General features: G+C 43.8%; 1 protein-coding gene across 2 annotated transcripts in view; it reads right to left on the bottom strand.

The window, feature by feature from the left end:
• Positions 1-7,670: 7,670 nt before the first annotated feature.
• The window catches only part of TGFBR2 (transforming growth factor beta receptor 2), a 90,694-nt gene continuing 83,325 nt past the window's right edge, over positions 7,671-15,039 (bottom strand). For both annotated transcript variants that reach the window (XM_082682826.1, XM_082682825.1), the window contains 2 exons: positions 13,103-13,230; positions 7,671-10,420 (listed from right to left, as the gene is read on the bottom strand). In XM_082682826.1, coding sequence (XP_082538952.1) covers positions 10,241-10,420; positions 13,103-13,230 — 308 coding nt within the window. In that variant the 3' untranslated portion in view covers positions 7,671-10,240. The remainder of the gene's footprint in view (positions 10,421-13,102; positions 13,231-15,039) is intronic.

Here is a 15,039-nt window from a genome sequence, read left to right as displayed (position 1 = left end):
AGTGGGATAGCGGGCACAACAGGGGAAAATCAGGAAACCAGAACTGTCCTACATGTTGCTCCTTGTTCTTACTGCAGGAAACCCAAAACAATGGTAAAACTTCAAGAGGTTAGCAGGGAAAGAACCCACCAAAATAAAGGCTGAATTTCCCACCAGTCCAGCAGGATAGGGGCTCAGAATCAAAATTAAGTAGATTTATAGAAAAACAAGACATGTGACATTTCTCACATGCCTGAGTTTGTAATCTGAGGTTAATAACCATTATAATTGAACTAGGATATTAATTTTTACTGCTACATAGCATGTTTAGTTACAATGGTAAGTGGTTTCTTTTTAAAGTAGGATTCCAGAATGTCCTCCTGGTTTAATTCTGAGAAAAAGATTCCAAAATGGTGAACTGGTGAGTTTATCACACTCACACACAGACACAAAAACACACACACAGAAAACAACTCTAAAAATTCCTACAAGTCTAAGGAGTTTATGGAATCTTCTCTCTCCTCGCCCCCCCCCCCATTTTCTGTAATATGGTTGTTTTGTAATAGAAAAGAAAGGAAATGAAATAAATATTAGGGACGCCTGGGTGGCTCAGTGGGTTAAGCGTTTGCCTTCGGCTCAGTTCATGATCCCAGAGTCTTGGGATCAAGCCCCATGTCATGCTCCTTGCTCAGTGGGGAACATGCTCCTTCCTCTCCCTCTGCCTGTAGCTCCCCTTGCTTGTGCTCCTTCTCTCTCTCTGTCAAATAAATAAGTAAAATATTTAATTAAAAAATAAATATTAATGGGGCGCCTGGATGGCTCAGTGGGTTGGGCCGCTGCCTTCGGCTCAGGTCATGATTTCAGAGTCCTGGGATCGAGTCCCGCATCGGGCTCCCTGCTCGGCGGGGGGGGGGGGGGGTGTGCTGCTGCTTCTCTTCCTCTCTCTCTGCCTGCCTCTCTGCCTACTTGTGATTTCTCTGTCAAATAAATAAATAAAATCTTTAAAAATAAATAAATAAATATTAATGTGAGCACATTAAGATAATGAAAGGAAAGTACTTCATAGGCTCTAAGTATTAGGGGAGTCTTGGAGAGAATATAGTTCCATTTTAAAGATGAGAGACTGGGACCCACATACTGCAAAGTACCTGTGGCAGTTTTTAGGCATTGCCTCAAAGTCTTCATCAGTTCTCCCATTGGGAGATCCAAGGCCCTGTGTCCTTGTTGTGAATTTGAGTGACTTACAACTGTTTGGTTCAAGAGTGTGGGAGAAGTGATGTTCTAAGACCTCCAAGAAAATGTCATAAATGTCCATGCAGTTTCTGCCTGGTTCTCTTGGCACACCTGCCTACAGGAAGCCAGCTGCCATTAAGAACTTTAGTCCTCTGACACTACCAGCTGGAAAAGCCATGTGTAGGTGTTCTAGATGATTGTCCCAACTGAGCTCCCAGCCAACAGCCAGCATGAACTGCCAAGTGTGGCATCTTGGTCATCCAGCTCAGCAGAGTCATTAGATGATTCTAACTCCAGTTAATATGGAAGTTCAATAGCAGAAGAGACCCCCAAGTGATCTGTCCAGCCCAAGCCTTTCCCAAATTCCTGACTCACAAAATTTGAAGAAGATAAAATGGTTGCTTTAAGCCATTAGTTTTTACAGTCATTTGCTATGTTAGAATGATGACTACAATCCCCAAGGTCATGGAACTAAGGGATTGAGAAATAGAACGTAGACTAGAACCTAACTTATCATTCTCACCCTTCTTGGGTTCCAAAAGAATGAGATGGGACACTGGAATAAGGCACATGGATATTTTCACATAGTCATAGTTTATTGCTAAGCTTGGTACCGGTGTGAAATTCCCTAATATTGTTGGAGTACCATGAACTGCTCCCGACATGGTATCAGGAGCTGTTAAACACAGGATGGCATCCAAGGAAGGTGTAGTGGGTGGGAAAAGACATGCCAGCTTCATCGCATTCTCATATTTCTGGAGTCGTATGCTGCTGGAAAAATGATAGGTATACAAAAAGAACATGAAATTTTTGACATAAATGGTAATCTTTAAATGATATTTGTACAGTATAGACATACCATTTGGTGTGTGTGTGTGTTAAGATAGAAAATGAAACCCAATAAAATCTTCAAAGTTATAGTCCTCTTTGCAGATGCCTCAAATGACCAAAGGACAGAGTCTCAGACTTGCAATCATTTCATCTTAAAAGAATTTATACTAGAGGAATTGGCTAACATTCTGTATTGGGTTGAATGATGGTCCCCTCCCCAAAAGTTAAATCCATGTCCTGATCCTCAGACCTGTGAGTGTGATCTTATTAGGAGAAATGGTCTTTGCAGAAGGGATTTAGTTAAGAATCTTGAGATGCGATCATCCTGGGTCATCCAGGTGGGCCCTAACTCGAAAGACAAATATCCTTGTAAGACACAGAAGAAAAGAAGAAGGTAATGTGAAGATGGAGGTGGAGATTGGAGGGTTGTGGCTAGATGCCAAGAACTGCCAAGAAATGCCTGGAGCCAATGGGATCTGGACACATCAAAATCTAGTCCCGATGATTCCCTGGAGACTTCAGAGGGAATAAAGTCTTGCTGACACCTTGATTTGGGGACTTCTAGACTCCAGAACTGTGAAAGGATAAATTTTTGTTGGCTCAGATAGTGATAATTTATACTAGGATTAATTTAATTACAGAAGCTCTAGGGAACAAACATTAAGTTCCATGGGAGAGAGTTCTAGGGGAAATTGACAGAACAAGGCCATCCTGTCAGGGATAACCATGGTGGCAGGAACATAACTTCCACAGGGGCAGGTATGGGACAGCAGTCAGGTACTCACTGGAATTTTTCTGCAGAACCTAGGCATTTTTGGTCTCAGGCTATATCATTCCTCTAGGTAGTCTCAAGGTCAAGAGCCTTTTTTTCTTCCCTCAGAGGACAACTGTTACATGCTCCACTCTGTGCTAACTTCCCATATAAAATACTGGGTAACACTTAGTTCCTGTTTTCAAGGTGCAGGTAGACCTTGGGTGGTACACCACCTTGCATTCAATAAATGTATGCTGAAGGAAGGAAAGAAATATGGACACAACAGCTTGGAGGAGTGAATGGATTGTACTGAGAGATCCTGGTGCACACTATAAGCTGGCATAAGACACTTATTTTAATTTCCTTAACTGCAAAATGGAGAAAGTAATCTCTACCCCATAGGGTTGCCAGGATGATTACCATATACATATATTATGTTATTAATGAATGAGAAGCTCATGTTCCAGCCAAGTTTCAGCATATCTATCCATTGCCCACTCCCCCAAACAAAATACATTCTATCTTGCATCAATGATATCTAGAACTTTTCCCAGGCATTTTTATTTAGTGCATCATTTGATTTTTCTCCAGCTTCATAATGTAGGTAGGACAGGGAGAGGTTTCAGGTGAGGCATAATGGCGAGAGACTAAAGTCATGGAAGAACAGAGTATGGGTGGGAAGCAAGACTCAAGCCCAAGGTTGCCTGTCTCCCAGAGCCCTGCATTTACCACCACAGTCATGACAGGCACACTGAGTGAAAACAGTCCCTTCCAGGATATGGGGTGGTCTGCTCACAGATAGGCTCATTTTCCTCAATAGTCTATTTTGCCCCCAAATTTGGGGAACACTTATGTCTGCAAAATATTACAACAGAGCTTCATTTTCGAGTAGGATGGAAAAAAATGACCATTATCATCCTAACAACTAGTGCTTATGTGCACCAATCTCTGTTCTAACTCCTTTTAAAATAGGAATTCTGTTCTTGTAGCAGTTCTTACCATTCTAGGTAGGTCCAACACTCTCCCCGCCTCCCTTTTTATGCATTAGAAGCCAAAGGAGTAAAACGGTTAAGAAGCTTGCACAAAGTCACATAAGTAGTTGGTGGCAGAACTGGGATTTGAACCAAAAGGGTCTGGCTCTAGAGGTCCTGATTTTAATGATTTTGTTATGAACGGTTAGACAAAACATGAAAATTCAAAGGTAATTCATCTTTTTTTTTTTTTAAAGATTTCATTTATTTATTTGACAGACAGAGATTACAAGTAAGCAGAGAGAGAGGAGGAAGCAGGCTCCCCGCCGAGCAGAGAGCCCGATGTGGGGCTCGATCCCAGGACGCTGGGATCATGACCTGAGCCGAAGGCAGAGGCTTTAACCCACTGAGCCACCCAGGCGCCCGGTATTTCATCTTTTTGATGACCCGATGGCATACAGGCTATAGTTATGCTGTTGCTTACCGAGTGACTGCATACAAAAGTGATTTTTTTTTTAAGATTTTATTTATTTGTTTGACAGAGAGAGATGCAGACAAAAAGGGAACACTAGCAGGGGGAGTGGGAGAAGGAGAAGCAGGCTTCCTACTGAGCAGGGAGCCTGATGTGGGGCTCTATCCCAGGACCCTGGGATCCTGACTTGAGCTGAAGGCGGACACTTAATGACCAAGGTACCCCTACAGAAGTGATTTTTAAGGACCATGTGTGTTTGTATGAGTATGTGCGTGTATGTGGCACACACACAGGCACGCCTGCATACTGAGTGAAAGAGAGGGAACATTTCACAGTGTGCAATTTTAGCTTAATTAGAATGGCAAGACTATTAACAAGTTATTCTGAAATGCAGCAAAGATCAGGAGGGATACTAGAATGAAATTCTGCTGTGTGAGGCTGATTGGCAGGCCATGTCATGTGAGAAAGTTCATAATCTCGTCTTTATCAGTAGAGTTAGCAAAATGCCTGGGAGCTGTGGCCCCAAACCCATAGTCTGGAGCTATAATTATTCAAGTTAAAAAAAAAAAAGTAATTGGAAATATGATAAGCGATGATTAAAAAGCCTATTTCAGGAAGAAAGTGAACAGCATAAGCAGATGCCAATTGTCGAGATTTTTGTGAGCAAGGTTGGACACACTAGTTGAAATGAAGTTTCCTTCCTGTCTGTCACCTTGCGGAGAGAGTTCCTTCAGCACCACACCATTAGCGTGTCATCTGCAAAGGGAGCTTAAAACAGAAGTTGCCTCTTGGACACAGAACCTCCTGGGCACAAAATCTGCATTGAAAAAGCTGGTGACTGGTAGAAGAATCCCTGCTGAGGGCACTTGGAGACTTACTGCCAACTGGGTATGCTCCTGACCTTGCAGTAGCCGGTACTGAAATAACCCCGGCAAAACGGAGCCTGCGACGGGGGTCAGAAGACCTTGGCTCCTGTTTTGGCTGAAGCTCTTGGGCTGGAGCCCAGAGTCCAAGTGCCTTTGAGGAATGACTTTCTCTCCCTGGGCTCCCTTATGGCCGATTCCCTCCCCTCCAGTGCGCACTACATTTTCCTTTTCCCTATTTAAGCTAAGGAATCAGGCTCAGGGGCCTCTGGCTGTGCCTTCTTAACACCAGATTTTATCTCGTGTTCAAGTTGGGAAGATGGGCTCTGGAATCTCATTGCTTCAGCTCAACTCCTGGCCTAGAGATCATTAACTGTGGGACTCTTGGGAAAAACTCACTCTCTGCCTTGGGGTCCTCATCACTAACGTGGAGAAAAGGCTATGTCACAAGTTTGTGGTGAAGATTAAAGCAGATAAAGTAAAACAGTGAATAGTGTTTGATGCTTCTGAATACTCAATACACCTTAGTGATTAATTCGGATTCATATTTGTGAAACCCTGTGCTTAAGGACTTTTGTCTTTCCTCTATTGCATGTTAAAATAAAAATAGCCCTACTAAAATCCTTTTTTTAAGGGTTGGCGTAATCTGAAGTAATCTGAAGTCCTAAGGTACATTTCGCCCATTAGGCAATGTGTCCACATATAGTCATTCATCGTTCTCATCAAGGCTATGGACAACATTTATCATGTGAGTGGAGAGCAAGTGGGCAATAGAAATACCTCCCCTGAGCCAGCAGATCCATGGTGGGGAGATGGGAACAATGACCATGCCCTGTGTAGCTGGAGTAGAACGTTTCTTCATGTGTGGCCTCTCATTCCACTGGGTGGGCCAGTTCCCTCAGGAAACAGTATGAGGTAGAGAAAAGCACCAAGCATGATTCCAAATTATTCTAAATTCTAGGACAATTTGGCCTTATACACAGATTCTGTATCTGTGAGACCTTAGACTTTTTTCTTGAGTTCTCTCAGCATGACTTCTCACCTGCAAAATGGGCACAGTTCTACCTCAGGGAGATAGTGGGGGATTAAATGTGATGACACAGCAGGTAGTGAAAGAGGGGAACCCCTCAGACTGTCAACGCACAGGGATAGAAACGTTCCTGTTCTACAGGTCTGTAGTGTGTTCTCAGATCTCTTCTGTGTTGTGAATGCTTTCTAGGGTCTGTCTCAAAGTCTCCCTCTTTGTGGACATGGGGAGATGGAGCTTAGAAGTGAGTTGGGGGAAATTGGAGGGGGAGACAAACCATGAGAGACTCTGAGAAAAAAACTGAAGGTTTTGGAGGGGAGGGAGGTGGGAGGTTGGGTGAACCTGGTGGTGGGTAGTATGGAGGGCACGGATTGCATGGAGCACTGGGTGTGGTGCATAAACAAGGAATGCTGGAACACTGAAAAAAAAAATAATAAATTGGAAAAAAAAATCTCCCTCTTTGTGAAAGCAGCCATTGGCATACTAAACCAACTTAATCTTGGCCAATATGCATTGCTGGCTTTCCACGTTCAAGACAATTCCAAAAATCTTTGCATGTATTCCCATCACAGTAGTATCTTGTATAAGATGAGGCCTGTAAAATCCTATTTTATATATAAGTAAACTGAGGCATGGAGAGCATAAGAAATTTATCCAGTTCGTGTAGCTGGTAAATGGAGGAGCAGGTAACCACTAAAATTGCCAAACGACTAGTTAAGAAAGGACTATAACTCATTCCCACAGTAGTATAGGATATCATCTGGTTCAGTGATTCTTAGTTGGGAGCGATTTTGTTCCCTGGGGGACATTTGGGGGTGTTTGGCAACATTTTTGGTTGTCACAGCTATGGGGTGGGTACCAGAAGCATTGTCTGCAATGCATGGGACAGGTCCACTTCACCAAAAAAGAATTATCCAATGCAGAATGTCAGCAGTGCTGTTTCTAAACCTCAGCATTATTACATTAAATATGTATAATCTTAACTATTTAGAACTCAGTTGATTACTTAGAAGAAGCAGGATTACAAAACAGGCAGCCTGAAGTTTGGGCAGCAAATCATATACATCCTTAACCAGAAACCCTTCAAGCAATGACCTGGAACCCACAGCCTAAGGTGCATTCATCTATGATGCAGATTAACTGAAAGGAAGAGGGAGGAACCATGACACACAACGGAAGTCAAAAAGATATAGTTAATGGCCTGCTATGTGAGGGAAGAAGAAGATATAAAAAGAGCCACAGTGAGCGCTGGCTGTGCCAGTCATGTGGATGGAAACAGTTCCTGGGACAGGAAAGATGGCGGTTGCAAGACATACGGACTCCAAGCCCAGGCCACCAATGACAACTAGTACATCTCATATTATGGATCTTTTGCAATTTTTTTTTTTTTTTAAAGACTCGAGACTGTCAGCTGAAGGAGACAATGAATATGGGGAATGTGGAGAGAATCTGTCCTGTGACTTTTCCAGCGTAAACTGTAGAAAAACCAAGTGAGTTTAAATGGCTTAATTATGATGAATGGGTTCAGGAGGCAGGAAGCTGACCTGAGTATTTTTGCTTTATTCCATCTAATAAACATTTTATTTATATAAAAGACAAACAATGCATAGAATGAAAATAAGTGCTTGAGACATTTGATATAAGAAGAGTATATAGCATTCACATTCCTATTTTAATACATGAGTACTGCTGAAGTGTTCCATAAAAGAATAAAACTTTCCCTTTCTTTATAGTAGTAAAAAAAAAAAAAAATCAGTATTTTTAGGAACTACAGAATGTTATTCCTTGGTCTTTTTCTTGACACAGAAAAAAGAAAGAAAACAAGCCACAGTATCATCTGACACTACATTCCAGTTTATGCTGATGACCACCCAGAAGTGATAAAGCGCTTTTGAATTTTGGAAAATCTCATTAATGGACCAGTATTCTAGAAATTCACCACTAGAGGTCGATGAGCAACAGCTATTGGGACAGCATTAGCGAGCCCTAAGGTGCATGGAACTTCCGGGCACTTCCAGGGTATTGCTGGCAAGCTGTCCCGAACTCTCTCAACTCACGCCCATTGAGCACGGTGCCTCCAAGGTTCACCTAATCCCAAATCTCCGCATATCTGCTAAAACCTCAATGAGATGAGATCTTCCAAAATCCAAATGGAACTCATCTACTTATTCATTGCCAGTCCTCTCTTGTATTCCTATTTGGCTGAAAATAGGTAGCTTCGAAAACATTTTAGAAAAAGAGTTTTTTTGTTTTTTTTTTTTTGTTTGCAACATTAACACTTCTTTGTGGATTAACAAATTCCTATGGATTATTAAAGCTCATTCTTTGTTCTTGCCCACATGGACACAGACTTCCTAACTGCAAATGGGACTCCTGTGTCCCACATTCAAGTCCTTGCGGGCAAATCCTGCAAAGGGATGGTATGGTGGAGAGAAAGATAACCATGGCAAAAGCTTCTCGTTAAGAGCTTCCCTCCCTAATGAGGGGGGAGGGGCAAAGCTCTTAATATATAGACAAAAATAGATTTGGCTTACGTGGGACCGCTTAGAGGGGGTCCCCTTCAGTCTGAAAAAAGACCAACTTCAAATCTAACACCAGACCAGGAAGAGGGAGGGACTCAAGCTCATAGAGCCAGAGAAGGACTGAAGGAAAGTACATTTCTTATAAGAAGCCTTGGTTTGGGGGTGGGTTTAATACCCAGATGGGGGTGGGCAGTAGAAAAGGCAAATGTTTATATCAAGAAGTAAAGCAGCTTTATAAGTGTGTTTACACCTTCATTTTGTGAATGATGTGGCCTGGGGAATCGTGGAAACCATCTGCTGTCTATCCTCACTTGCGAGATCCAGATTTTTTTTTTTTTTTTTCAAAATCTCCAAATATTTAAAAAAGTGGCTCGATTTTGTCAAATGCCATGCTGGCCAAGCAAAACATATGTTCAGAGTGCCTGAGGAAACACTTCTGACCATGGCAATGCTGTGCGGCTCAAATCCTCCTGACAAGGCCAAAATGTACCTGAGCATTCAGGAGTCCAGACAGATGGAACCCATGGGTGTTTGCATAGAAAGCTAGAGACTCGAACCAAGCCTGGTGAAAAACCGAACACAATGAACCCCAAGGGGGGAGATTTGTTCTCTTTAAGGAAAGGGAACAAATTTTTATAGTAGCACGGCAATATAGTAGCATAGGTATGGGGGCAGGGGGTAGGGGGTAGAGGGTGGGGCTTAAAGAAAAGAAAGAATGATCTCTCCTTAGTAGAATACGTGATAATTTCCTAAGTGGGGAAATTTGTCCTGATTTTTATGCCTGTGACGCCTGCGAAGGTGAAAAACTGGGCTCGCAATTTTCAACTTTCAAAGATGGGATAGGGTTTCTGAGCTGGTTGAGGAAAGTGGCTCACAAACCAGATGTGGGCTTGAAGCTCAAGTGAAAAGTCCAGGAACATGCAGGGGCACACAGGAACCCCAGGATCTGGTCCCCAAACAGTGGGACGCTAATTGGCTCCATAGCCAGAAAAGAACCGCCGCGCAGGGAATGACTATTTTGCAAAAGCAAGTGCGGTGTGGCCACGGTGGGCTCTGAGACTCGGAGCTCCTCTCCTAAGGCAGAGCCCCCACCTCGTGCAGGCCAAACACCAGCGCCCACGTTGATTGTCAAGTGCTAATGCTGTCACGGATCCCTTCCTTCTGTGCCTGGTTCCAGAGCTCTCTAAACAAACCAGTCCTGGGATATTTGATTTTATTTTCCTTGTCTCCTTCCAGAGTATGGCTGTATATATATAGATATAGACATATATAGATATATATAAAACATAGCTATTCCGTATTTATATACAGGCATTAATAAAGTGCAAATGTTATTGGCTATCTCATTTCCTGAGGAAGTGCTAACACAGCTTATCCTATGACAAAGTCAAAGGCATAGAATGCTTCATGTCACCCACTCCCCGCTGCTGGTGGTTCTGCTCAGCCCCACCAGCTTATAGGGAGGGCAGTGACCCCCCGGGCTTCCAGGAAGCATTGGTTCAGGTTCAGGGACAGCCTCCTGCTGCCTCTTGTTCTTTGGTGACAGGGGCAGCCTCTTCAGACGTAGGCCAGCCTGCCCCAAGAAGAGCTATTTGGTAGTGTTCAGTGAGCCATCTTCCGGAATCTTCTCCTCGGAGTAGCTCCTCCCTGAGAGCCTGTCCAGGTACTCCAGTTCGCTGAAGCGCTCCGCCACGCACTGGGCAGTGAGCCGGGCCTCGGGGTCATGGTCCCAGCACTCGGTCAGAGTCTCACACACCGTCTGGATGCCCTGTGGTTGGGAGAGAAGGCGCAGACACCCTGAGCTGCTGTACCCATTTACTCCCGGGCGCCATCTGATCACGGCAGGTCATGAAATGGAGAACCAGCATGTTTGATCGTGACAAGGCCTCTCCTGGAGGCTTCTGGGGTACAGAAGCATCCCAATGCTGGAAAACTCCCCTGAAGAATGGCCCTCAATATCCTGTCACCCTTATCTCTTTTTTAGGGCACTTGGGCTTTTTTGTTTCAGGTAGTTTTAAGTTCACAGCAAAATTGAGCGGAAAGCACAGAGGGTGTGCACATACCTCCTCTCCCACCACGGACATCTCGCATCCGTGTGGTGTATTTGTTCCAATCAATGAACCAACACAGACACATCCCTACCAACCACAGTCCACAGTTTGTAGTGGGGAACGTGTTAGGGGTCCTGACAAACGTGCGATGACATGCATGCGCCGTTACCGTATCCCAGAGAGTAAGTTCCCTGCCCTAAAAATCATCTGTGCCCCCACCACCCCTTCCTTCCTCCCTCCCTGAGCCCCTAGAGACCATGGATCTTAATGTCTCTGTGGTTTTACCTTTCTAGAGTACCTTATAGTTGGAATCCTAGACACATTTCTGTTTAAAACAGCATTGAATACCGCAATCAGAGTCAAGTCTAGGCTTTAGTCTGGTTTCACCTTGGAAAGTCACAGGTTCTGTGGACAGCTTCCAACAGCTGCCAAGGATGGTCCCCTGGGCCCCACGTCCCGTCCCCCCCACCCCCCAGCAACATCAGGCTGCACTGTAGAAGCAGCTGTCTTGTAGGTCAGCTGGGCTAGATTCTAGGCTATGTCAGAGGGTTTTGTCCAACCCCACGAAGGTCCCATTCAAAGGCCCATCAAGAAAATGCTGCCCAGTATGGTGGCAAGGGTTTTCTCTCACGGCTGTCATTTTTATTTTGCATTGCAAATACTTTTTATCATTTCAAGCCCTTTTCTGGCAATAAAGCAGGCAGGGGTTAAATTGATGGGAAGAACTAGAGCCTGCTCCCAGCAGGTAGAGGCTGGTCTGGTCACTGGTAATCTTTCCCCAGAGTGGCCTGGCAGACCGGATACATCCCAGCACTTTTCCATCCAACATCTACTACCAATAACTTTCCCAACACACCTAGGAGCCTCTCCCTCCCTTCCCAACTTGTGAGTGAATTCATGATGTTGAATTAATTGTATAATTCACCTAATTGACGGTATTGATTGATGGCCTGTTAAGAGTGGAGTGGTATTGTTGGTACACAAGTAACATTTATTTTACTCTGGCACTGTAATTATAGGCAGTAAATTAAATTAAATATTAAGCATTAACTTGAAATCAATAGGGCAACAAATCTCATTAAGAGAAAAAATGTATTATGCAAATTCTTTCCAGAATTTTATCATCATGAATAATGGCTTCATTACTAGAACTGTACGGCAGAGGAGGCAACAGAATCTGAGAGAAATAATATCGGTGCCTTCTGATTTCAGAGGTAACACAGAACAGCCTTGCCTTTTCAGTCAGAGAGGCTTTGCCCAAAACCCCAGGGGAAGCCCTGGGCCGCAATGGCCTGGTTCACACTCTCTCCGCTGACTTGATTAGGGTCTGTCTACTGAAGTGGCTCCAGGCCAGGATTGGCACAGACCGAGCTTCCTGCTCCATCTGTCTTCCTGATTGCGCGTGATTTGTTGTTTCTGTTTCTTATCTCAATTTGCCTGGCCCTGAGGAAAACCTAAGACTTTGCCCCAGCCTTCACTGGATAAGGGAATTCTTCCCAAGGAGGCAGTAAAACTCTTTACTCCATAGAAAGATCAGCTCTGTCGGTGAGACGGGAGTGCACTGTTCTCTCTCATTCCTCCTTCACGCTCTCCTGGGCATGTTACAGGGCCTCTCACATGGCCCTCTCAGCCCTCTCAGCCCTGCCACCCGCCACTTTCTTCTTTTTCTCTGACCACTGCCCTCCTCGAAATGCCCCCAAACAAAGAATCTGGATAGTTCTCTCTCCCTCGTCCTGTGAAGCCCAGAGCCGCTATCCTTCCAGAAATGGCCTAACCTACCATCTCTTGAAAGCAAAAAAAGCAGCAGCCAGGAAGATGTTCCCCACAGACACATTTCCTGTTTGTTACTTGCACTTTCTTACTTCTCTTGGCTCTCTTCTTTCCTGAACTGGCCTCGTCTTTGCAAACTCTGTGCACCCAGCCCAATAAGGCCCTGACCACAAGGCAATGCCCCCCACCCACAAGTCCAGCCAGCTCACAGACTCTGCTTACTTCTCACTTGCTAAGTATTTCCTTCTAGAACTGAAGATTCCCAAGAGAAAATATCTGGAACCCAGAAGGCAACAAATCATAAACACTCTATGTAAAGTCTTAGGGGTGAGGGGCAGAGCCTACAAATAAAATATTTCAACCCAGAAACAAGCGGGCTTGCTAAGTGGGACAGATACCCCTCAAATGATTATCTGAGAGCAGTCTTTGAATGCCGTGTCTACCTGCTGCTTGGAACCCAGAACAACAAGTCCACACCATTTGACTGAAATTTTCCTTATAAACAAAACCCAACAGGACCCTACAACACAAAGGGACCCAGATTAAAGCTCAATATCCTACAATCCTCTCCTCCCTTAGAGGCTACTTCAGAGAAATCTTATTCTCCCCTCCTAACAGCCAATCCTTACCTGGTGGTTGAGCCAGGAGCTGGGAATTTCTGGTCTTCCTCGGTCTCTCAGCACGTTGTCTTTCATGCTCTCAACACAGGGATGCTCCCGCACCTTGGAACCAAATGGAGGCTCATAATCTTTCACTTCTGTTAAAGAGAGCAGGTGAACACGGGGCCATTGAGAAAGGTGTGTGCAGCTGGGGACCTGAGCAGGTTGAGAGCTCTGGCTGAGTAGCCTGAGGCACTGAGCATCAAAACATATCTCTGATTACTCTGAGAGCAATTTTTAAGAACGGTCGATTAAAATAAGAAGGAAGGAGTGGTTGTGGAAAGAGCTTGAGAGATATTCAACAGATAATCATCGAGGGCCTCTTATGAGCTAGGTACTGTGCTAACAGATGTGGACAGTGAAGAACAAGACCAACAAGGTCACTGAGCTTTCATTTCATTTATTTCTTAAATTAATTAATTGATTATTTTAGACATAGTGAGAGTGAGAGAAACAGCACAAGTGGGGTAGGAGCAGAGGGAGTGGGACAAGAAGACTCCATGTTGAGCTCAAAGCCAGCCTGGGGATTGATCCCACAACCCTGAGATCATGAACCGAGCGGAAATGAAGACTTAGATGCTCAGCTGAGTTGAGTCTGAGTCAACTCAGGCCCCCCATGAGGTTACATTTTAATGCAGGCTTTCTCAGTGGGGTGATATTGCTCCAAGGGGGACAAAACTGGTTCTTGGGAGGTAGAAAAATCCTACATATTAGTAGCCTAGTGAAGGTCCCCAGTATATAAACAATCCTACACATTGGGTCCCCAGTATATAAACAGGTTTAATATATAGTGGTAAACTTCATGGGGATATCTAGCTGAAAAGGGAATGAAATTGACATGACACAGCATGGATGAACCTTAAGAATGTTAAGTTGAGTGAGATAAGGCAGTCACAACAGGACAAATACTGCGTGATTCCGTTTATGAGGTACCTAAAATAGACGAATTCATAGGGACAGAAAGTGGAATAGTGGTTGCCAGGGATTGGGGGATGAAGAGATGGAGGGCTGTTGTTTAATGGATACAGAGTTTCAGTTGGAGGGGGGATGAGAAAGCTCTGGAAATAGATAATGGTGATGGTTACACAACATTGTGAATGTACATAATGCGAGTGAATTCTACACTTAAAAATGGTTGAAAGAGTGAATTTTAGATTCACTCTTTAGATTAGTGTATTTTTGTATTTTGTATTTTGTATTAGCGTATTGTATTTTGTATTTTTGTATTTTGTATTAGTGTATTAGTGTATTTTTCCACGATGGAAGAAAAAAAATTGCTATGGAGTATTGATTAGAGAAAAAAAAAATGTCAGGGCACCGGGCTGGCTCAGTCGGGGGGGGGGGGGGGGAGAAAGTAAAAGAAAAACAAACAAACAAACAAACAAAGTAAACAAGGTCTGTAAAGGCTCCTTATTACAACAATGATGACACAAATGTTGAGCAATGCTGTTTACTGGGATGATGGAGGAGAGCAATTAACAACACATCAACAAACAAAATTTAAAAAGGAATTTTCCTTTAGTGATCCATGGGACAAAGAAGAGAAGAGAAGAGAGGATGATATACCCCTTGCCTAGGGCTTCAGGTTTCTGCTAAAGTCAATCTCTTTACAGAAACTTCCTTGAATATCCCCAAGCCATTCTTAGCCAAAGGTCCCAGGCAGAGCTCTTGTTTACTCTATACCACATTGTATCACGATCGCATGTTTATTTGTCTCATCTAACAAGATTGTGAATATCTGAGGGCAGGTTCCGACCCCCTTTAGTCATTCTTGAATCCCTAGCATCCTTGACAGAACCTCCTATACAAGAGGCTCTCAACACATGCTTTATTGAGGAATGAATGAATGGATGGATGGATAGATGGATAGATGAATGAATTTTAGATCTGGTCCGAAGTGGCAATGC

The sequence above is a fragment of the Mustela nivalis genome (genome assembly GCF_964662115.1).
Source record: "Mustela nivalis genome assembly, chromosome: 1".
In the NCBI taxonomy this organism is placed as follows: Eukaryota; Metazoa; Chordata; class Mammalia; order Carnivora; family Mustelidae; genus Mustela; species Mustela nivalis.
This window is presented reverse-complemented; position numbering and strand designations above follow the sequence as displayed.